Genomic DNA, 23,478 nt, shown 5'->3' on the forward strand with positions numbered 1-23,478 from the left:
AAAAAATTTTTTGAAGGTGTAAAAAAATAGAGGTCGCTTCCCTCTGACGGAAATTGACGGAAGTGTCTAAAATTGAATTTCTTTACACACACACACACACACACATACACACACACACACACACACACATATATATATATATATATATATATATATATATATATATATATATATATATAATGTAAAATATATAAAATATTTTTTTTATTACATCAGTGTTTGATTTCACAGTTAAGCCAGTTCACACAGGCCATTGATGTAAATTATAATAACAAGTATTACTATTTCAAAAAATGTAAAATTCTAAATTATCGTTCCTTTTCTTCCTTTATTCTCGCGATAGCAACGCTTATGCCACCAAATAGCACGCCCACATACTCATTTTATTAAAAACCTTACACATCTTAAAGAGATGAAGACATAATCAAGGACGGTTTCATCTATTAATCATTTTGAGTCTAAATTTCATCCCATAGTTTCACAGTACATTTGCCCACCTGTCCGCATACATGCATGCTTCATTAACGAGAAGGCAAGTATTTTATAGCACACAAAGCGATCATGCCTAACGTGGTTTTGTTTATAATGCTTCTGGATATTAGTGTTTATTGAGATAATAATAATAAGTGTTCTGATTTAAGGATTCAGGTAAACAACGAAACGAGACTTCCATCGCTGCTTGTTGACTGATATTAAACCCAGCGCTGAATTGAAGCTTGTGTTGCTTCGGCATCAATGGCTGAGCAGAGTAGCAACAAACTATGTCACTCTACGCCCCGCCCTCTGACGTCACGGGCCTGTGAGCCACAGGATGCTGCATTGAGGACTGATGATAAAGACAGGCCTATATTCCGAATCAGACACAAGGAACCACTTTATACACTGTGAAATTTACATTTAAAACGTTTTTTCGTCTCATGCGAGAAATTCCCATAAATGCCACATTTCACTTATAAATGAATATTTTATGGAATAGGATATAGGGCAGGCTGAGGCTAATTGTCACACTTTTCAGTCAACTGAATGTCAGTTTATGTGTACGTACATTAAAATATTTGTTACAAAATAATGCTTCATTTTGATACTAAATGTTACATGTTGTCACAATGGGAGCCTGTTATTATGGCCTATATGAAATATAAAAATAAAAAAATGGGGGGGGGGGATTTAAGCATTATTTAAACCAATAAAATATATTATAAACAATAAATGACATGAAATAGCATTTAAAAATAATAATAATAATACAACTTGTAATAAAATAAAAATGTAAAAAAAAAAAACTTTTCTGACAAACTGCATGTGACAATTAGCCCCGATTTACCTTATTAGTATAATCATAATAAAGTTTTCATAATAGGAACCTGCTATTAAATAGCCTTTTGTATGTAATATATATATATATATATATATATATATATATATATATATATATATATATATATATATATATATATATCAGTTTGAAAACAAAGTCTTATTGTTTTTTTTGTTTTGTTTTTAACGGTTGCCTTGAATTTACCACAAAATCCTGTTTGCGAGAAAGCAGCCTATGAGATGGTGACAGTTTTTAAAATCAGGAAGTGAATTCAGAGAGAAAGAAAGAGAGAGGAAATTCATGCAAGCCAAACTACTTCTGCTCTGAGCTGCATACCTAGAATCTGAACAGCTTTCTGCTTCTGTACGTGACACTGAGATGAATAAACGGGCAGGAAATGCTGATGGGTTACAGGAGAAACTCCATGCAGTTTGAGCAGTCGCATTGGTCTAAATATGAATAGCACAAATAAAGTTACACACTCAACTGCAATTAGAGCTGAGGTGAGAAGACATGAAAGCTTGCAAAAGACCATAAACAAATTTCTCAAACAGCTGGAGAGGGTTGAGGACCAGCAGCTCAGGACAGGACTAAAGGTTTTCCTCCACAGCATTCAAGGTGAGCCTGAGTTCCTTTGAAAGGTCTCGTAAATATCATGAGATTGTTTATTTTGTCACTTGCTGATAGATTCCTGTATGGTTTTGCAAGGTGAGATGTTTACGACTGACTTGCACATAAACAGCACGCTGTTTGAATTGAGCTCTATGTTGGAGTCAGATTCTGATAGTATTTCGTATCTAGATCAATCGATTGTGAGCTCCTTATGTAAGTTCAAATGCACATTTGCAAGAAATTAGGCTTTTTCACATGGTTTGTTTTCTATTGTTCTTTTTTTGCAGTATTATGTTTGTTATCTTGAGCTTTTGTAATAATATCATATAAAAAAATGTCCCATGTATATTTTAGGGGAGGCAGACAGATAAAAAAGGAACATAAATGTTTGAACTCATGTAAAATTGAATTATGCATCCAGTAGACGTCTCCAAATGCACATGCTCCTCCATTAGACTGTGATGATGAACTGTTACTACAGTCTGGATGTAGAATCAGAGTCATGGATAATAATTTAAAGAGGCCCAGGTTGAAACATTAGCACCATCTTAGAGACATCGTCATGCTGGCAAGCTTTTGAACACGAAGTGCTGGTCCATTTCCTGTCTGACGCTCTCTTTCTGCCCACGAAAGCCACATCCTCTCCATCTCAGGGAACACGTGTCTATACTGCTACTCTTAATCTCCGTATCTGACCCAATTATTTTTAGTTTACCCTAAGATTACAAATTAAATTTGTTGGGTTTTAAATAATCTGGCATTCATCGAGTATAGGCAAGTTCAGTCATTTTTAGATGCAATATCAGTAAATCATGTTAGGAGTGAGCATTGACATGTGCGCATATTTTCAGGTCACAACATATGGTGTCACTGACTAATGCATCTTTAATACAGTGTTTGTTGATACTCCTTATAATTGACTTCCTTCTCACACTTCCTCTTGCGAGTGTTTAATGCATCCGTCACTCTAGATTGCAGCTCAATATAAAGACGTTATGAGCATAATATCAGACCTTATTTTTCTGTAAGCCAGAACCAAAATTAAAACAAGATATTTTCAATACTTACCCGTGTAAAACTTGCCTCAATGATGTTAAGATATTCTGGATGGTAGCTTAGGTATTCTAGTTGCATATGATATTGTTTCTCTCATATAGTCCCTCAGTTAACCCATTTTATATTTTTGTGTTAACCAGCTTCACTATTGATGTCTGTAAACAAAGTTGCAGAACAGATGAGATGAAATAGGAAAAAACAAGTGGATGCTCTTTGAACATGGTTTATTTCGCCCACATAGTCATAAGATGATTCAAATTATGCTTGATGAAATTAAAATTAAAGTAAAGGGAAATGTTGCTATTGGCTTCTGAGCATAGGGATTTGAGAATAGGACTGACACATTTAAATGTTGCTTACTGCAGGGAGCCAAGAGAGTGGGAGACAGGCAGAGTGACAGCGATTTAGGGAAAACATATTTCGGAGTGTGAGATCTCCAAGACAGAGATGTTAACATTTTAGCTCAGAGAATATTTAGCAGGATAATAACGTACAATAAAATTAAACAAACTATAGTCTTTTTAAATTTCTGAGAAAAATGTGAGTGGCGTTTGCCTGTGCATGGATGTTGCTATGTGGTTAATAAGGTATTCTGAGAGGTTTCTAGCGTGTTGCTATGCGGTTGCTAAGGTCTAGTGGTTTATTGGTAGGGTAATTTCTTTCATAATTTACTCATGCCATTCTAAACCTGCATGCATTTTGTTTTTCTGAGGAACACAAAATCAGATATTTTGAAAAACATCTCAGTTCTTTTTGGGTGAATTGTCCCTTTAAGAGTTTTGTTGAAATCCCTTAACTATGAGCAATAGTAATAGTGACTAATCCACTAATACATAAAGAAGCAAATCAATAAAAAGAAATGAAAGTTAGAGACTTTCAGACACAAAACTGCATGCCCTCTTCCTAAATGTTCAGTTAAATAGTGTTCTATATGATTTCATGATTGATATCAATCAATAGCGTTGATTTGTAAACTCAATACGACTGCCAACTGAAAGGCAACTCCTACCTCTGCAAGATTATTTCAATATTATCTATATAAATGTGTGTTTGTGTGTTTGTGTGTGTGTGTTATGTCACTGACCCATGAACATTACATCAACAGTAACAGGAGGTGTTTCAGTCATAACAAACATTAACATGGTATATATATTATATATATATATATATATATATATATATATATATATATATATATATATATATATAATTTTTTTTCAGACATCTAAGTAGTCTTGCATGTTAGCATGTAGCTATGTTATTTTACTCTCATCCCTGTCACTTTCAAAAGGTACACCTTTGTACCTTCTTTATCCCTAAAGGGTGCATATCAGTACCAAAGGTGTAAATAGTATCTAAGTCTACGTTCCACGAAGCCAGAGCTTTCCCTATGCAATCTTTTTTCCCCCTTGTCTCAAGAAATATCTGCATCTACACGAAAACACAAAACTGACACAATACGATGTAGTATACATGCCAGACCAGTATGTGGTGCTGTAATGCCTGGGTGGCGTTTTCAGATTTATCCACTCTGGAGCCCATTAAAAAAAAATATAGATTTCACTCTCCCAAAACGCCTGATCTGTGTGGATGAAATGCCTATACGATACAAAATGTATGCGTATAAAGCTAAATGCGTTTCCGTGTGGATGGGACCTAAACCAGGGGTGTCCAAACTCTGAGGGCTGGTGTCCTAAAGAGTTCAGCTCCAATTTTCCTCTACACACCTGCCTGGAATTTTCTACTATGACTAGTAAGATCTTAATAACCTGGTTCAGGTGTGTTTAATTAGCGATGGTGCTAAACTCCACCGGCCCTGCAGGGCTGAGTTTGGAGACCACTGATCTAAATGGTAAATATCAGTACCTTGTGAAAGGGTACCACAACAGAGACAGCATTTGTACCTTTTTTTCTGAGTGTATTGAATCCCTCTGAGTGTAGTATTTACTCACTGTAGTATTTAATCAAGCCCATTTGACAAACAGATCAGTCAATAAATTTGTCAGTATTATTGCATGCCCTCGCACAATCACTTACTCATTCATACACACCTTGACAAGGACAGTCCGTGCACAGCGCAGCGGGTTAGATGTGGAGATAGAGAATGGGAGCCAGAGACTAGATGGAATCAGTGCATGAAGGAGGAGGAGTTTAGCCATGGAATACCTTGGTAACAAGGAAGCTCAGTGTCTAGGAAAGAAAAGGTGGGGGGACACGACGGCTCCTGAATCACTGTACTGACTCAGACTGTGATATGTGGCACGTTGCCGCCCGATACGGCACTGGATTGAGTGCAAAATTTTCTTGATTGATGTGTCAGTGTGATTAGCTTTGCATGTAACCACTCCATATTTGTGTTTACTTGCGCGGTTGACCCTCTTTCCCTGTCAGAACCTCGCAAGCTTTACAGTCTGTCTTTATTCCTCAACACATCACTGATTCTTGGTTTTTAAGCAGAAGAGCATGTGTGAGCGAGAGAAAAGAGAGGGAGAAGGGAGGGGAGGGAGGGAGGAAGGGAGAGCGAGAGGAGGGGGTAGGAGGCTGTGGAAAGCAGGGGCTGGGAGCTGTCTGGCTGGTGACAAGGGCAGAGAAAGAGAGAGAGAGAGAGAGAGAAGCAGAAGATGGAGAGAGCAGGGTATTCCTGCACGGTGCCGTTCTGCGTGGGTTTGAAGAAGACCTTCAACTGGAGAGATCTGAGGGAGCCTTGTTCATGATGCGTGACTCGTCTAAACCTTTACCGTGATATGCAGCTTCCTCTGTAGAATGAGGCATGATTGTCTTGCATGTCTGTTTTATTGACATCCCCGAAGGCTTGACGCACTGATCACTGGAGGCGTGATGGATAGACTCTGTATGGGGACACTGGGATCTCTCTCTATGGACTTATTGTAAACATTTCCACCAATCCAAGTGGCATTTAGACTGACTCCTCAGTTTGACTCTTCATTCTGCCAGCATCTCCTCCACTCGCTGTGGAGCAGGTTGGTGAAACGATGTGCCTTGATCTGAGGTTATCAGTTGTGCATGTCGCTCAAACGTAATTTTATTCTTTGTCATCCTTGAAGGAATTTTCAATCTCGTTTCCATCTCGTTCATTGTAATTTTTGCCTTCAACACTGCCTCTTGTTGAATGTAGTCAATGGAATCAAGAGCATGCTTTTCATGCAGGTGTGGAGAGGTGGGCACATGTCTGCATGCTTAAAATATGTGTAAGAGGACAAGAGAACAGTGTTATGAAGTCTGTGAAGAAACATGAAGGTGTGAAAGAGCACAAAGGACGTTAGCTAAATTCTATCCCACTCGAAGGGAACAAGGTCACGCTTCACTTCATTTTGACATACTTGCCAGAATTGTCTCTTTCTGTGAATTCTTTGATTTCTTTCCGCTGTAGAAGCCACTGAACAAGCAAAGAAGAAGATTATTTGACTCTTTTAATTTATTTTCTGTTCTTGATCTGCTGAGAAAATTCTGGACCACATGAACCGATCCGGGACCTCACAGTCAAAAACCACCTACCTTATCTCCCTCACCTTGGTGAAGGTAGAAACCACTAAGGAGAATGAGTTGGAAAAGTCTAGGCTGGCTGTGGGGGGAGCAGTGTACGATTCAGATGGAGCGAAACATCTCAAGCACGCTGGATCCAATAATGAGGGCCAGGAGCGCCAGAAAATGGGTGAGGCTGTTGAGCTGGAAGCTGGCGAATCTGTCAAATTCTCAGTGGAACGGGAAATACTCCAAAGCCCAAGGGAGGATAAGGCACTATTTGCAGATGGTGTTCATCCCGGAGATAGACAAAAATCAATGATCTCACCCACCACAGAGAATGGAAGAGCCAGAGATTCCACTGGAATACCCCAAACCTCTTTTCCTCGAGATGTAGCTAGGCATCTTGGTGACATCCCAGTCCGTGCAACCCAGCGGCCTGTATCACTCCTTAAAGCTCATGGAGGTGGCCGTGAATTTAAAGAGTCCAGAGAGAGCATCCATGCCTCCTCCAAGAGCCTTGACCGTAAGGACAGTCGTACCAGGATCCAGTCCCCAACCAGCCCGACTCCTGGATCTTTTCGGGCATCATGGGCTGTAAGTGAGGTGAAACATTGCCATGAAGACCTCAAAGGGGGTGTTGGGATAAGGAAGCCCACAGAAGGGGACGTCATAGCCATGCGACCCCAAAGCCCTCGAGCAGAGAGATTAAAGTCAGGATCTACATCTCTTCCGACCCCTGTCGCCTTGATTACCAAGCCTCAACGCAAAGGAAAGAGTCGCACCCTGGACAACAGTGACCTGAACTGTCTGTCCGAGGACCTCCTGAAGTGCAAAGGTGGTCAAATGGTAGCAGACTTTAGAACAGCTCAGTCCCAGGGGGCTTCAGCACGTGACCGCAAAATGCTAAGATTTATTAGTGGCATTTTTACCAAGAGCACTCCAGTTGCAACCAGTGCAACCGTTGTGACCCCAGTCTATAGCACCTTTCAGAGGGAATCCAGTGAAGAGGAAGGTAGGAAAACATGATTTACTCATCCATATAGAATTGAAACTAGCAGATAAATAGAAGCAGGATTGTTTACCTGGTCATGCCAGGTAGTTTGCACATTTTGTAAACGAGGGCTTCCTTGTGTACGAACATCTGAAATCCATTATTATAAATGCTATATTTACATTGAAGGGATTTTTCACCCCAAAAATGTGTCATTCTAAACCTGTGAAACAGGTTACATGTTTTTATCCATGCAGTGAAAGTCAGCGGGGTCCAAAACAATATTGAATTTATTTTTATTGTCTGAAGGAAAAAAAAAAACTTTTTAAAAACATCTTTTGTATTACACAGTAGAAATAAAGTCATATAGGTTTGTAATGACTTAAGGACTGATTAAAGTTTTTATTATTTATTTAAATAATTTAGTGTTCTTAGCTTGTTGTTTTAGTTGGCATTAATTAAGAAAACTGACATATGCAAGTCTGTACAAACATTTGAGGAATTCTAATGCCTTGGGATATATATTTAAGACGCTGAAAGCATCCTAGCCTTTTCTTTATAACCACCCCCTACTGTTTCAGTTTCTGCACTGGAAAAATTGGATGGTAAACAAATTTGATAATACCCATGCCACAGGCAGCATCATTTTGCCTAACATCCTAATCCCATCTTTGATGTTCCACCCACTTCCTGTATTCTGATCTCATTCTTTCATGGAAGCTTCAATCCTTTCATCACCAGCCTCTTAATTTCAAACCATATCCAGCCATGCGTTTAAGCACACTAAACTGGAGGTGAAGCATTGGTTTCTGTAGTGGAGAAACAACTCAAAGACGAAGACGGTAATTGTATCCACAGGCATTTCAAATCCACCCAAGCAAAGTAAGTCGGTTTTCCTTCTAATGATCTGCTGTAATGTTGCAGAGATGCCTTCAACTAATTCATATGCAGAGCTTGTTGAACAAAGGATTCTTTTCAAACAACGTCTACGTTTCTCAACACTATAGATTTGATCATTAGGTTCCTTATTTGGTAGGATATAATTGCACAAGTGAAATTCCATATAGGTGTGTGTGGTCCATATGCTACGAGCAAAAGGTCTGATGTGTCTGTACACACAACGCATGCGCACACAAAATATTTACGTATGTGTTCTCCGAGTGAACGACAGCAGTGGCTGGAGGCGGGGTTGTCATGGCAACAGGGAGGGCTGAGCGAGTTGCCTGTTGTGTGGCTGTATTATGCCAGGGAGCGAGCCACAGATGAAATGAATGGGAGTGAGGGTATGCGATGAGGGATCCTTTTGACAACAAGAGAGGCCAGCTTTAGAATTTAACACATAGAGCGTCCGTTTAGATGGAAGGGGTGGCTGTTGTATATGGCACATAAGGATCGCACTGTCTAACTGCACTGGCTCGACTCCTGATGTGCCCTGCCATACAATGACCTCATAGATTTGGGCTGAATTCGGAGGGGGTTAAACCTCTTCTGCTGTGTCGTGGGTGGCGCGTGAGCGAGGAAACTGCAAACAACACTAGTGCCAACTCAGATGGTATGCCGATCAAAGCTGTGAACTCTTGCATCTGTGCGTCGTGAGCTGCTTTAATCAGTTCGCGCTGGTCACAAGGGTGTATCGCACCGAAGCACCCCCCCTAAACAAAAGCATCTCATCCGCTGCTTGATGCACCCACAGGGTGACACAGCTGGGCAGGCACACAAAAAAATGAGGTGATGTGCTCGTCTATCACTGTGTGCCGGATCTGAACCTCTGGTGAACAATAGTGAGCGTGTGCTAAGACTTCCAATATAAAGCAGCGAGGGGTGCTGCACTGATACACCTGCAGTCCTTCACGCCCTGTGAATTATCAGCGATTTATAACACCTCCAGATGAACCGTCATCTGAGGCTATACAGTGCAATCAAACTGCACTTCGATGCAGCATAGAAATGTGCAACAGAAGGGCTGGGCAATGCCTGATCTGTGATTAAATGGACACAGATTGCTGTAAGAAAGCTTCCTTAGGCCTGGACTGAATTTGATAGTCACGAAAAATGACATGGCTTGACATAAATTCTGCTGCACTGTGAGTGTTGTGATCATTGTACAGTCATAACATCATGTCAAACTCTTCCTGTAAGTGAGTCATCTGAAGTTTCATCAACGGTCAGAACAAGGGGATTTTTAGCCATAGATCAATATAAAAAGATCTTTTTTGGAAAACAGGAAATACAGTAGCTGACCTACCGAGACTAGAATATTCATAAATCAACACATATCCCATTCCATATGGTTATATGATTCATTCATCTATTTTTCTTTTGCAGTTTTATTTATATTATACTTGCCATGTAGCAATACAGACTAGAATATTACAAAATATAGAACCCCAGTTTGATCAAAATTAGACATTGCCCTTAGAAGATATGTGACTCTTCATTAATTTAATCCCATGCCATGGCAAAACTTTTCGAGATATCAAAAATCTGTTTGTAATTCAGAATCTTCAATGTCTTGGTGTTACATTGACCAAGTTTGGTGATCACATGAGATTTAAAAAAAAAAAAAATCCACATTCAATGTAAAATAGCTTAGTTCCTGTTGGAGGGAGCTAATGATATAGAAAGTTGTCCAGCTTCATGAGAACAATATATTTACTAGTTTGGTGACTGTACATAAAACTAATCCCACCACTTTAGTCAGATGGGGTCACCTTTTTAAATGTAGAATATACAACATTTTGTATAATATTCAATACTTTTTACTTCAGAAAAAATGATAGAAATTGCATAGCAATTATTGCATAGCACACATAGTGACACGTTACAGTGTCATAGCATGAGGGTGAGGTGTTTTGCACACATATTTTCTTTATTGATGTTAAGTTATGACTTAATGTTGACTTATCATTTTTCAGCCTCATGTGCCAATAGCCAGGAATGGACCCTAACACGTGCTATTCCAGAACTGCGATTGGTGAGAAAACTTAAACACTATAACACTATACTTACACTATACTATACACTTTAACACTATATATATATATATATATATATATATATATATATATATATATATATATATATATATATATATATATATATATATATATATATATATATATATATACCTAAAGCATGTAAACAACCCTTTTAAATTATTTTAGTCATACATCTATGAAAACAATATTTCAGTTGGTTCAGTGTGCTAAAAATATTTATTTGTAACTTTTGTCATACTGTTGAAAAAGGATACATCTTTGCCTATAGGAAAGAAAAATCACACATGAGATCTTTTTAAAATCCAAAATGTTTTTTCTAAACAGCAACAAAATTAAAAGAGGATGGAGACTTTTGCTTAAATCCTGCTTAAGCTTCACACCCTATAGTCTCAAATGTGTCCTCAGGAGTTTCAGACGAGAGTCAAATATTATCTTTCTGCTGCATACAGGGGGTTTTGGGTAGCCTTCGCAGTGGAAAATCTGCTCTAGTAAACAGATTCATCACAGGAAGTTATCTTCCACTTGAGTCGCATGAGGGTGAGAACTATTTTCTGTCTCATCTCTTCTATGAAGACTGTCATTTTAACTGTTTATGGGTATTATTGTTAACTTATCTTTTGCTTTTGTCCTATTTTTCTTCTTTGGAAGGGGGAAGATATAAAAAAGAGGTGTTGGTGGAGGGACAGAGTCATTTATTGCTGATCCGAGAGGAATCTGGCCCACCAAGTGCACAGGTGTGTTTATTTCTGCTAAGTACACTTGAGACAGAAACATACAGTGTGTAAGACAGAAATATTTGGCCAAAGTGTGCATCTTCCTCTTTTTTTATACAAACATTTGAGTGGCAGTAACAAACTGTCAGTAAGTTGTCTGGGCCATTAAATCAGAAGTGTTTAACTATAAACTCAAGAAGAATTTTTGCAATTACGATATAGCATTATATAGCAAAGATTAAGAATGCTGCATTATGTTGTGTTATGAATTGCTTCTGACATATTTTGGACAATGCATGAAATTTAGCTTGCGTAGCAAAAAGTATTTGAGTATATTTTGGGGTCTTATAGTGCCCAAAAGATGAAAATTCACAAATTCTTATTTTATTTTTTGTTTATGTTTAATACCATTCAAAAGTTTAGAGTTAGTATGTTTTTCAAATCATTTTGAAAGAAATCAGCTTCACCAAGGCTGCATTTATTTGATCAAAAATATAGTAATACTGTGGAATACAATTACATTTTAAAATTACTGTTTTTATTCGAATACATTTTAAAATGTAGTTTATTCCTGTAAGGAAAGCTGAATTTTCAGCACCATTCCTCCAGTCTTCAGTGTCACTTGATCCTTCAGAAATCATTCTAATATGCTGATTTGCTGCTCAAGAAACATTTATTGTTATTTTCTGTCCTGTTTTGACCCCTCATCTGAAAGCTATGTTTGAATAGGTGTAGCGTTATTTACTCATGACATGTGCAAATCGGAGGGTGGGTCTAAACAGGCAGTGATGTAGAAGCAGGCGTTGATCTTATTCTGTGGAGGCGGGGTTTAGCTACACTATTACATCATAAAGTGTACCATAATACCATTAGACTAAATAGAAAGTTTTGAGTTATGAAACTTACAGGTGTTTTTATAGTACAATGACCTCTTATATGTCAAAAGATCAAGAGAATTTGGATTTCTCAGGCAATGAAAAGAAAGCAATTATTTACTGTCAAGTTTGAACAATTGAATACATTCTGCCTAAATAAAAGTATTAAATTCTGGAAAAATCTAACTTTTCTGACCCCAAACCTTTGAACGGTAGTGTATTCTGCTTTAAAGGAATAGTTCACCAAAAATGAATATTTGTTGAAAATGTACTCCCCCTCAAACCAGCCAAGATGTAGAGGATTTTGTGTATTCATCAGAACAGATTTGAAGAAATTTAGCATTACATTACTTGCTCAGCAATGGATTCTCTGCAGTGAATGGGTGCCGTCAGAATGAGAGATCAAACAGCTGATAAAAACATCACAAGTAATCCACACCACTCCAGTCCATCAATTAATATCTTGTGACACAAAATTCTATGTGTTTCTAAGAAACAAATCCATAATTAAAACATTTTAACGTTAAACCTTAAATTTTAGTCATGAAATGAGTCTATAATCCATAATAACTGCAATTTCTCCAAGTCTGATCCAAATCCGAGGGTGAATAATTTTAAGCAATTTTTCATTTTTGGGTGAACTATTTCTGTAAATGTTTCAGTTTTTTCGCTGTTTTTCATTTCTAAATTTGTGATTGTAGATCTGCAACTGGCTTGATGGCGTCATCCTAGTTTTTAGTCTGGAAAATGAAGCAAGTTTCCAGGATGTGTACAAGAACTACAGTGAGCTAAGCGCTCATCGTAACATAGCAGAAATCCCAGTTATAGCAGTTGGAACACAAGGTAAGAGCTATACTTGTCTTGGCTTCAGGGAGCTTTTATTGAGCAAAACCATGTTGTGTTCAAAATCGATGTCTGTTTTTCTTCCTGCAGATAAGATTAGTAGCACTAACGCCCGTGTGATTGAAGACAAGAGAGTTCAGCAGCTGTGTATAGATGTGCGTCGCTGCACTTATTTTGAGACCTGTGCCACATATGGACTTAATGTGGACAGAGTATTTAATGAAAGTGAGTTTCATCTCAAAATAGGGGCTAAAAAGCCATGTTACTTTAAAACCAAATGCAAGTGTTGATCGGACAATCTTGTTTCCCACTTAGTGACTCACAAGATTGTCGCTGCCAAGAAGCAAGCCGCCCTTCTGGCCTCCTGTAAATCTCTCCCGAACTCCCCGAGTCACTCAGGGGCCTCGACTCCAGTGTCAGGGCCCGGACAGGTATCTCAGGGCTCATGAGTCTGTCTGATGCTTGGGCGAATCTCATTAAAGTTGTCAAGAAATGTCTAGGCCATTTTCTCCTTTATCCAGTTCTAAGTTTGGTGTAAAAAAATTCTAATTTAGTTTCTATTCTAATCTAATTTTAGATTATGTGATTATACTTTTGTGAGATACATCTGTAAATATTTAGAATTTTTTTACTTAAAAATTCTTTTTCTTTTCATTTAAATATTGTGAAATTGCGGAGAAAATTGCCATGAGAACAATGAAAAACACTTTTTTCAAACAACTTTATATAACTTATTATTAGTGCTGGGCAACGATTAAATATTTTAATCGCGATTAATCGCATGATTTTCTGCGATTAATCACGATTAATCGCAGCATGCGCAAAATTCAATAATGAAATCAAAAGTAGTGTATTGTGTAATTTTATTCTTTCAAAGTTCTGCTGTATGAATAAAAGTGCAATAAAATGTTGTTTGTCAAAACTTTAAACAAAATAAAGTGCTTTTTTACAGCAGTTAAAAGTTAGTAGCAGTTAACATTTCTTGTAAATCTTAACTTAAACATTAATGTAATCAAATTAAATATAACATTAACATATAAATAAAACATTAAAACATTAATGTTTTATTAAATAAAACATTAAAGTTTTGTTTAGTTTGTAAAAAAAAAAAAAAACAATTGTCCAGAACCTCGATCATTACATTTTAACTGGCCCCTTCCGAGCAACAACATCAATCTCCTTTAAGAGACTAAGAATCTCAGTCCAAAAAAAAAAAAAAAAAAAATCTTTCAGTGATGCAGGTTGAGTGGACAAAATTAACTTCATTTATCCATTCTTCCAACTTTACATTTACTTACTCATCTGCACCTAGCCAGTTGCTAAGACACACAAGGTTATTCACATTTTCAGATGATAAAGAGAGACATTTTGCTGAAACGTGCGCCAAACATTTTATTCACGTTGCACAGCAGTGGGATATTTCAAATAAAGTCAGCACACTTAGCACAGATAGTGCAAGAAATATGATCGCTGCTGCAAGACATCTGCCTTTTGAACACGTGCGTCGCGCGCAGTCTCCAGCGTTCTGTCATAGTATCTCTGCACAACAGCGCGTTTGACAACGTCCTGGCCAAATGAAGAAAGGTTGTGGGCCATTTTAAGCACAGTGCAGCGAGTGGTGCAGAATTAGAACAAAAACAAATTGAACTTAGACGAAAGAAGGAGTCGCTTATACAAGACATTCCAACCAGATGGAATTCGACTCTGGACATGATTTTCTGTTTTGCGCGCTAGCTCATCCCAAGCATCCAGTAGCCTACTGATAAACATCCCACCCCTCCTGTGACCCATGGTTTGTGTTGTATTCGGTTGTTTTATTACAGTCTAGCTATGTGTATTGAAACGCAGTGAGTAACGGACTTTCAAAATAAAAAGTACGTTAACGCGCGAAAAACTAATTGTCGGCGTTAATTAATTAATGCGTTAACGCGATAAAAACGCGTTAACTTGCCCAGCCCTACTTATTATATATATTAAACATAACTTTTTTGTTCTTTATACAATACAATTAACATGTGTAATTATTTTTGTTTTTTTAATATGACCCAGACATTTCTTTGTGAGACTGACCCCTTTATCATTATAATTACTGTGGAGTATTTTAACGAATTAAGTACTGGTGTTGTCCTTTCAATGTTGATTATTGTTGGGGTGTAAAAATTTGCATTGACAAAATATTCTGATCTGATTTATTTTATATTCTTTGCCTAGTCCTATGCGTTGGTCACATTTTGGTTGAATTTCATTTATGTTATTTGACGATATTGTTATTAAATAATAACTATAATAATTGAACAATTATTATTAAGCAAACTTTCGTGGACAAGAAATGACATAGTTGTATTTTACTATAGATTCATTCTAATTGATTAAATTCCACATCTCATATATCCATTTAATTCATATTCCATGTGAAATTTTCATTTTCAGATCAATACATTGCACGTTTTACACTCGTTGTTGAGTATTTGACTGTTTTGAGTGATTGTGAAAAGTTTTTGTCTCCATCAATCTGTCTGCACCATTCACCACTCCAACATCTGTCTCATTCTTCTCACCATCCCATCATCCTCTCTTAGGCCAGTAATGGGGGTCAGAGTAGTGATTACCCCTCCTCTTTGCCATCCACCCCTGTGATAAGTCACAAAGACATACGGGGTGGGGCAAGTGGAGATGGGGGCTCGCAAAGAAATCCACCCCGACGACGGACATCTTTATTTACGGTTAGTTCTTTGAGCTCAATATAAAGAGTGTCAAATCTTGCCAGTTAAATTATGTGCGACACCAGTAAAACTGTGCGTGGAACGTTTGATACTATATCATTCGTATTTAAAAATAAAACTGGATTTATATCTGAATGATACATCAAAGGTGATTTGATGTAAGGTAATGTTTTATGTTAAAATTATTTATTTTATCCTAATTTAACCAATGGCAGACTGGGAAACCTGTCTGAAAACAGCCATTGTGTGGCCATGTTCTTGTTGGTTCAGAAATTACATACAATACAATAAAACAGAAGCATGACTGTATCTTTAGTAATAGTTTGTGTTTGTGAACTCTCGTTGTCACTCTAAAACTCACCTCATCTCATGAGTCACATCTGTTTCCTTCCTTCATGTGTTTCAGTTTCCACTTATCTTTACTTTTATTTATTGTGTCTGTTTTTTTAGAACCGTCGCGGGAGTGACTCTGAAAAAAGAGCTTCTGATAGCAGAAGTGACATGAGTAGTCGATCAGTTCCTATTAAACAGGTACGTGCAAGATTTCAGCAATGACTTGAAGAAATGACGTGAGACTTCTGTGAAATGCAGTGGCCCCGGAAAGTATTTGGACACGTAGAAGATACTTAAAAATATCTGAATCTCATTGCATTCTAAAAAAAGAAGAAATTATTAATAAGTAACAATGAAATGAATAATTGAATAAAAAATTTTTTTTTCTTTGTTAGGGGACTTTGTGGAAACGCAGTGAACGCTCTTTAAACAAGGAGTGGAAGAAGAAGTATGCGACGCTGTCAAACAATGGCATGCTTACATATCATTCAAATATAAATGTGAGTAACGCACTTTTGCAGCATGCACTGTTTTCAGCAGAGAATCAAAAATGTTCTTGTACCCTTTTGTTTTTATCATTACATTTTGTGTTTTGCAGAAGTTTACCTCGTGCAGTTTTTGTTCCGAAATAAATGCTCAGTATTTTTAGCTTTGTTTGTTGCATGTATTGTAAATTAAATAGCTTTTATATATGTCTATATAGTTTTTATGTATTTTTATTTGCTTGGGAATAATTCATTTCGCAAGAACCTCAACAACATCAGAGTTTTTTGTATTTTATTTAAGCAAACTTTTATTTCAAGTAACATTTTTTTATGGCTGTAGTTTTAGTTTCGGTTTTAGAAGCTGCCCAATATAATCATATTAAATAGTAATGTTAAGTATTTGATAATATGTAATATATTTAGATAATGTATTGTTAATATAATAATTTGTCATTTATTATTATATTATTGCATTCTATTATATAATTCTATAATATAATAATTTCATATATATATAGTTCCATAGAATTCTAATGTTATAATTACATGTTGGGTGCAGATTTATCATTTGGTAGGAATAGTTAAGATCCAGTGCCAAAAAAATATATATGTTTTTTTGTTGGACTTTTTAATTTATTTATATATTTTTATTATTACTGAAAAATAAATAGTACTTCAATGAAATTGCATTATGGCATTTCTAAATCCACTAAGCTGTTACGTTGTGTTATTTTTAGCTGTAGAAGAGAACCCAAATGTTTGAGATTCTAGACTGTGTAAGAATAGATCCTACTATAGTATGTTATAGATGTCTTTTTGTGATTGCAGGAGTTTCTGCAGAATGCTCAAGGTAAAGAGATGGACTTATTGCGAGTAACAGTGAAGGTGCCAGGAAAGCGTCTTCATCGTGCTGCTACTCCTGGTGGACCGTCCCCTGGTCCTACTCTCACTCCTGTGTCCGGTGTAAACGGACTTAGTAAAGACAAGCAGTCATCTGAAGGTGGCGCTACATGTAAATTAAAACCCCTTTTATACCTTAAAGTGGCCCATTTTCTTTTAAATGTACATGATCACAAACTAAATAATTTAAAAGATTTCACACTGCCATGATTTATTTATTTATTTCTTTTTCCAGCAAATCTTCTGACTGTGGAAGAGGCATCCAGAACTGGTTTGTCATTTCATAACGATCAGAAGGTGAAACGATGCCCGTCCTCTGTGTCTAATAAAGGCTTCAGTGTGGGTATGTGAATTATTTGTTTACACCTTCCACTCGTACTTTCTAGAACAGTGTTGGAGAATAACTGATTAGAAATACTACTAATCTGACAATGACAGTAATTCAGCACTATTTTCCAACAAGCAGCTGTGTTGCTACTGATTCATTTTAGTTGTTGATTCATATGCATTTCAATTCATTTTGACATTCTAGTTTTTATTTTTTATTTTTTTTTATATTTAGTTAAATGCATGACTAACAGTTTTAGTTTTATTAGTTTCATTTAGTGTTAATGTGTGTGTTTGATACTGTAAATTAATATTTAATACTATATAATAATAATAATTATTTATATATATATATATATATATATATATATATATATATATATATATATATATATATATATATAATGCTATTATATTAATGTTTTTGTAAGATAATTCAATATACTCAAAGTAATTAATACAAATGTAGGCCTAATTGTATTTTAAGAGTGTATTTATCATCAGATTAGTAAGAAATCTGGTGCAGGAAATGTTTAGAAATTTCTGACCTCTTTTGTGTGTGTGTGTGTGTGTGTGTGTTATCTTAATAGACTTGAGTATTGAAGGGGCTACAAGTCCTCCTTTAGGAAAAGAGCCCCTCCCATCTTCTCCAATGACTGACAGGAAGAAGAAAAAACGAAACCGAAGTATTAACTTGAAAGGAGACGCAGCAGCTGGGCAGGCCGAGGGTAAGAGATCAGATTTATGAACGATTACCAGACGTCACAGTGATCCAGTTTCACTGATTAAGCGATCTTTATTATCATTATGGTGAAGAGTTTAGGTGAATTTGCTTTCCTCTCTTTTCTAATGTGTACCTGATTAATTGCTTTCTCTAAGGTCCTTTTACAATCTCTTTTACTTCTTTCTTTTCCTCTGTCTTTTATTTCTTTCTGCCCTCTTATCCTCTGCTGCCCTGGACTAATTTCTTGCACCGCAAGCCAAGCGCAAAATGTGGAAATTAAAAAGCTTTGGTAGCTTGAGAAACATTAACAAAACAGGTAACCTGAATGTTTGAAATGAGTGGCTGAGCTGACTCTGTCTCGCTGTCTTTTCTGCAGTATGTGTCCATATCCATCTCTTGTCACATCATTAGATTACATCAAATGGGTCTGAGTGTTTCTGTGTGTGTTCCTGTCTCTCTCAAACACATAATTATACTGAGACCATACATTAGACTGAGGACACGATGGGTGTTTTTATTGATCCCTTCCTCTGGTGTAAATAACTGTTGCTCTCGCCCAAACAGAAGAGGAGAGCTCAGACTTCATCATCATATCGAGCACAGGACAGAGCTGGCATTTTGAAGCCCAAAGTCAAGAGGACAGGGACGCCTGGGTTCAGGCCATCGAAAGCCAGATCCTTGCAAGTCTACAGAGCTGTGAGAGCAGAAATAAGGTAAAGAGGGCAATAAAAAATGAAACCAATCTCTATCAGCCTGACAGTATCAGAAATATCTTTCAAACATTTACAGCACAAACCTTTATAAGCCTCCAAGAACACTTTTACACGTATGTGCAATATCCATTAAAAAGGTCCATTCAGTTTTCTGTGGTCAGTTCATCTTTAAAGGGCTAGTTCACTCTAAAATGAAAATTTGCTGAAAATGTCCTCACCCTCAGGTCATTCAAGATTTAAATGAGTTTGTTTCTTTATCGGAACAGATTTCACATCACTTCCTCACCAATGGATCCTCTGCAGTGAATGGGTGCCGTCAGAATGAGAGTCCAAACAGCTGATAAAAACATCACAATCTGTTACATGTAATCCACTCAACTCCAGACCATCATCTATATCGATGCTTCCTCCAGTGAAAAAGTCCATGTCCTGTTGTCCCCTCACATCAAAATCCACCAACATATTTGTTTGGACTGTTTTCACTTGTAAACAGTCCTTGATCTGTACACATTTCTCTCCTGATTCAGACAAAACGTCTTTTTCACTTGAGAAAAATTTTAGCTTGTTACAAACACACAGCTTTTCGCTTCAAAAAACATTCATTGATGGACTGGGTCATGTCTGGACGTGTTTTGATGGCACCCATTCACTACAGAGGATCCACTGGTGAACAAGTGATGCAATGCTTAATTTCTCCAAATCTCTTCTAAAGAGGAAACAAACTCATCTACATTTAGGATTGCCTAATGTAGATGTAAACTTTCAGCATATTTGCATTTTTTGAGTGAACTATTTCTTTAACCTTTTTCTATTGCTAAAATAATAAGGGGAATAATTGGTTCATTTGCTTATTTCCAGACCAAAAAGGATGCTGATTCATCCTACATACATAAATCATGTTAGGCGGCAATATACTATACATATGAACAGTTTGTCCTGCAATATTACAAAATAATAGACTTAATTTTCAACTCTCAGGCTCGAAGGAACAGCCAAAGTGAAGCTGTTGCCCTGCAGGCCATTCGAAATGCCAAAGGGAACGACCTCTGTGTGGACTGTGGAGCACCAAGTAAGTGCGGTCCTGAAATAATGCCTTGTGATGAAAATCTAAATAGCAAATAGTACTATATGTTGAGATCTCTGTCACTGTTCAGTATATGAAAACATTATGGTCTAATGTCAGATCCAACATGGGCGAGTCTGAATCTTGGGGCTTTAATCTGCATCGAGTGTTCGGGAATCCACCGGAACCTGGGGACACACTTGTCCCGTGTGCGATCGCTAGACCTGGACGACTGGCCCAGTGAACTCACAAAAGTGCTTGCGGCTATCGGCAACCATACGGCCAACAGCATTTGGGAAACCTGCACCCAAGGATGCCAAAAGTTGACACCTGAGGCAACAAGGTGAGCAACGAGGTGCCTGTTAAAGTAAAGTACATAAATATATTCAGTACTGTTCAAAAGTTTAGGGTTGGTAAGTTTTTTTTATTATGTTTTTGAAATAAGCCTCTTATGCTCACCAAGGCTGCACTTATTTTATCAAAATTACAGTAAAAACAGTAGTACATTGAAATATTAGTACAATTTAAATAACTCATATCTATTGTAATATATTTAAAAATGTAATTTAATCCTGATATGGTAAAGATAACTTTTCCACATTATTACTCCAGTCTTCATTGCCACAGGATTCTTCAAAAATCATTTTAATATGCTGATTTGCTGCTCAAGAAACATTTCTGATTATTATAAACGTTGAAAAGAGTTGTTCTGCTTCATATTTTGTGGCAACCATGATACTTTTTTCCCCCTTTAGGAAAGTTGAATAGAAACAGCATTAGAATTTTTGTAATGTTATAATCTCTTTACTGTCACTTTTGATCAATTTAATGTGTCCTTGTTGAATAAAAGTGTTAATTTATTTTAAAAAGATATGTCATATTGACCCCAAACTTTTGAACAATAGTGTACTTCACTAAATTAACTTAAAATTAATTAAATTAAATTAAATTACGTTTTGCTTAACACTTAAAGCAAGTGAACAAATTTCCTAAAAAAAGACGTAACCCTTATATTCAGTTATATATTACATTTATATTCACTTACATATAAGTCTTAATACTAATTTGCTTCTAAATGCATAGATTTATTTTTAAATCTGGAAAAAAAAGACAAAGATATTAAGAATATTTTTTTTTTTTGAAGTATTAACTGAGAACATACAATTTTTTTACAGTGCTTCAGTCTTCATCATGACACAATGTTAATCGATAATGACTAATGCAGCTAGCCACTATGATAATAATTTGGCCTTTGCTTTGTGTTTGCCTCAGAGAGCAGAGAGAGTCGTGGATCCGTGCCAAATATGAACAGCGGGCATTCGTGTCACCCTTGCCCGCTCATTGTTCAGAGGACACAATGTCATCTTGGTTGCTTAAAGCAGTAATTGACAGAGACCTTCCCGTACTTCTGCTGCTCCTTGCGCACAGCACCAAGGAGGTGATCAACATCCCACCTGAAGGAGCAGCGCAGCAGCATCACAGCGCGTTACATGCGGCCTGCCAGCTGGGCGACGTGGTCATGACACAGCTGCTGGTCTGGGTGAGTTATTCAGCCTGAGTTTCTTTGAGTTAAAGGAATACTTCACCCAAAAATTATAATTTTTCTAAACAGTACTTGATTTTTTCTGAGACGACTTTTTCACTACATTATAAATCTATATTATGGGTAGGGGACACATATTTAAAAAAAATTACTTTTAATTTTAGGAATTTTTCCTTTTGGGTGAATCATTCCTTCAACTGTTGGACTACGGTATTGCATCATTTGCTCATTTCTTATGGATTTTGATTTTGTCCAACAGTACGGCAGTGATGTGAAGTCAAAGGATCCTCAAGGTAGAACCGCACTGACGTTGGCACGCCAAGCCGGCAGCAAAGAGTGTGCTGAGATTCTTCTCCAACACGGCTGCCCCAATGAGACGTCGCCCACCTCCCCGACACCGGTTCTGTCCCGCAAGAGTAGCATCACCAGTATCGGACGTGTCAATTCCAGGAGGAGGGTCTCGTAACCCATGAACATTCATGATCATATAAACATTTTCTCCAGGGCCATTTTTAATTCTTCATACAGAGTTGTGTGTTACGTGTGTCTGTGAATTTCTGTATGAGGACATTGCCAACAACGCTGTATTTATATACTGTACATTTATCCCTGCGGATTCCTCGGAAAAGGGAACAAGGAAAGAGAAAAGAAGAAACTCTTAATTGTCAATATTAGAACAGGCTTAGAATGATAGCTACAAATATTTCGACATGCCTTTTTAAAAAAATGGAAACTGTTTTACCAACTAAAAAGCAATATTATTTATAATATCCTGATTAATATACTGTAACATAGATGCATTATATGATAAAATGTAGCTTGAGAGTTTCCCAAAGCAATCTGAGGGAATGTATTTACCATTATGACTGTCATTACCATTGTTCTTTAAAACAGACATCATCACTGAGGGTAGTGTAATGTAATAACATGTTTATATTCAGAAGAAATTGTATTTGTCATTGTGCATCATTTCTATAAACTATAGACAATAAACTCTGATCTTCAACCTCTCTTTGGCACTACTTGTTAAGTCTACATCTTTTTAAATCCAAAAAGCAGATGTTTCTACATTTTAATGCCTCAAAACTTCACTATCATCGAAGGCTGGTTTGATTTCAGATTAATCACCTGGTTACAATTTCGGTATCACAGATGTGTCAACAGAAATATCAAGTGACAGTAAAATGAGTTGAGATATTGTGCGTTATATATTATGTATTATGGGCTCATATAGACTGCCAAATAGCCTACTTCTTGGCTTTATTATAACATATTTTTAAATAAAATGTATATTTTTATTGTAATAATAGATTCACACAATTCAAAATGGAGAGATTCCTGATAGAAACATATTAATCAATACATGAAAATGAACAAATTTTTTTTTTTATGTTAAAAATAGGAACATTAACATTTGTAAACATTAAAAACATCAGTTCGTCCACAAACTAAAGTCTAACGAGTGTATATATATATATATATATATATATATATATATATAAATATATATATATATATATATATATATATATATATATATATATATTTATATATATATATATATATATATATATATATATTTGTGTGTGTGTGTTTGTGTGTGTATATATATATATATATATATATATATATATATATATAGGTGTGTGTGTGTGTGTGTGTGTACACATAATATAACAAATAATATTTTGATTAATATTATATTTTTGCTATATAGCTCTTAAGTGTTATTGTTTAAAACCTTAATCATATTATTAAAAATATTGTGTTTAAC

General features: G+C 36.4%; 1 protein-coding gene across 6 annotated transcripts; it reads left to right on the forward strand.

Annotated features, from left to right (window-relative positions):
* The first annotated feature begins 1,604 nt into the window (after positions 1–1,604).
* agap2 (ArfGAP with GTPase domain, ankyrin repeat and PH domain 2) lies at positions 1,605–22,714 on the forward strand. Of its 6 annotated transcripts, none has more exons than XM_052541170.1 (19): positions 1,605–1,936; positions 10,379–10,437; positions 10,912–10,999; positions 11,111–11,196; positions 12,752–12,893; positions 12,984–13,118; positions 13,209–13,324; positions 15,473–15,616; positions 16,067–16,147; positions 16,345–16,449; positions 17,263–17,446; positions 17,570–17,677; positions 18,252–18,389; positions 18,642–18,701; positions 18,950–19,098; positions 20,077–20,167; positions 20,282–20,504; positions 21,434–21,701; positions 21,964–22,714. In XM_052541170.1, the coding sequence occupies exons 1-19, from the start codon at positions 1,774–1,776 to the stop codon at positions 22,168–22,170; spliced, it is 2,547 nt and encodes an 848-aa protein (XP_052397130.1). In that variant the 5' UTR covers positions 1,605–1,773; the 3' UTR covers positions 22,171–22,714. The 6 variants fall into 6 exon arrangements, with proteins under 6 accessions (XP_052397130.1, XP_052397131.1, XP_052397128.1 ...); XM_052541167.1 differs by lacking the exon at positions 1,605–1,936 and adding an exon at positions 5,542–7,484 and having other exon boundaries at positions 17,263–17,434; XM_052541166.1 differs by lacking the exon at positions 1,605–1,936 and adding an exon at positions 5,543–7,484.
* The last annotated feature ends 764 nt before the right edge of the window (positions 22,715–23,478 follow it).

The sequence above is a fragment of the Carassius gibelio genome, chromosome A23, assembly GCF_023724105.1.
Source record: "Carassius gibelio isolate Cgi1373 ecotype wild population from Czech Republic chromosome A23, carGib1.2-hapl.c, whole genome shotgun sequence".
Classification (NCBI taxonomy): domain Eukaryota; kingdom Metazoa; phylum Chordata; class Actinopteri; order Cypriniformes; family Cyprinidae; genus Carassius; species Carassius gibelio.

Excerpts from the sequence above, each read along its gene's own strand:
- agap2 (XM_052541166.1), top strand. The coding sequence starts at position 6,464 with ATGAACCGATCCGGGACCTCACAGTCAAAAACCACCTACCTTATCTCC. Across the intron at positions 11,197-12,751 it reads CTGGCCCACCAAGTGCACAG|ATCTGCAACTGGCTTGATGG; the intron begins GTGTGTTTATTT and ends TTGTGATTGTAG. Across the intron at positions 20,505-21,433 it reads TTGACACCTGAGGCAACAAG|AGAGCAGAGAGAGTCGTGGA; the intron begins GTGAGCAACGAG and ends TGTTTGCCTCAG.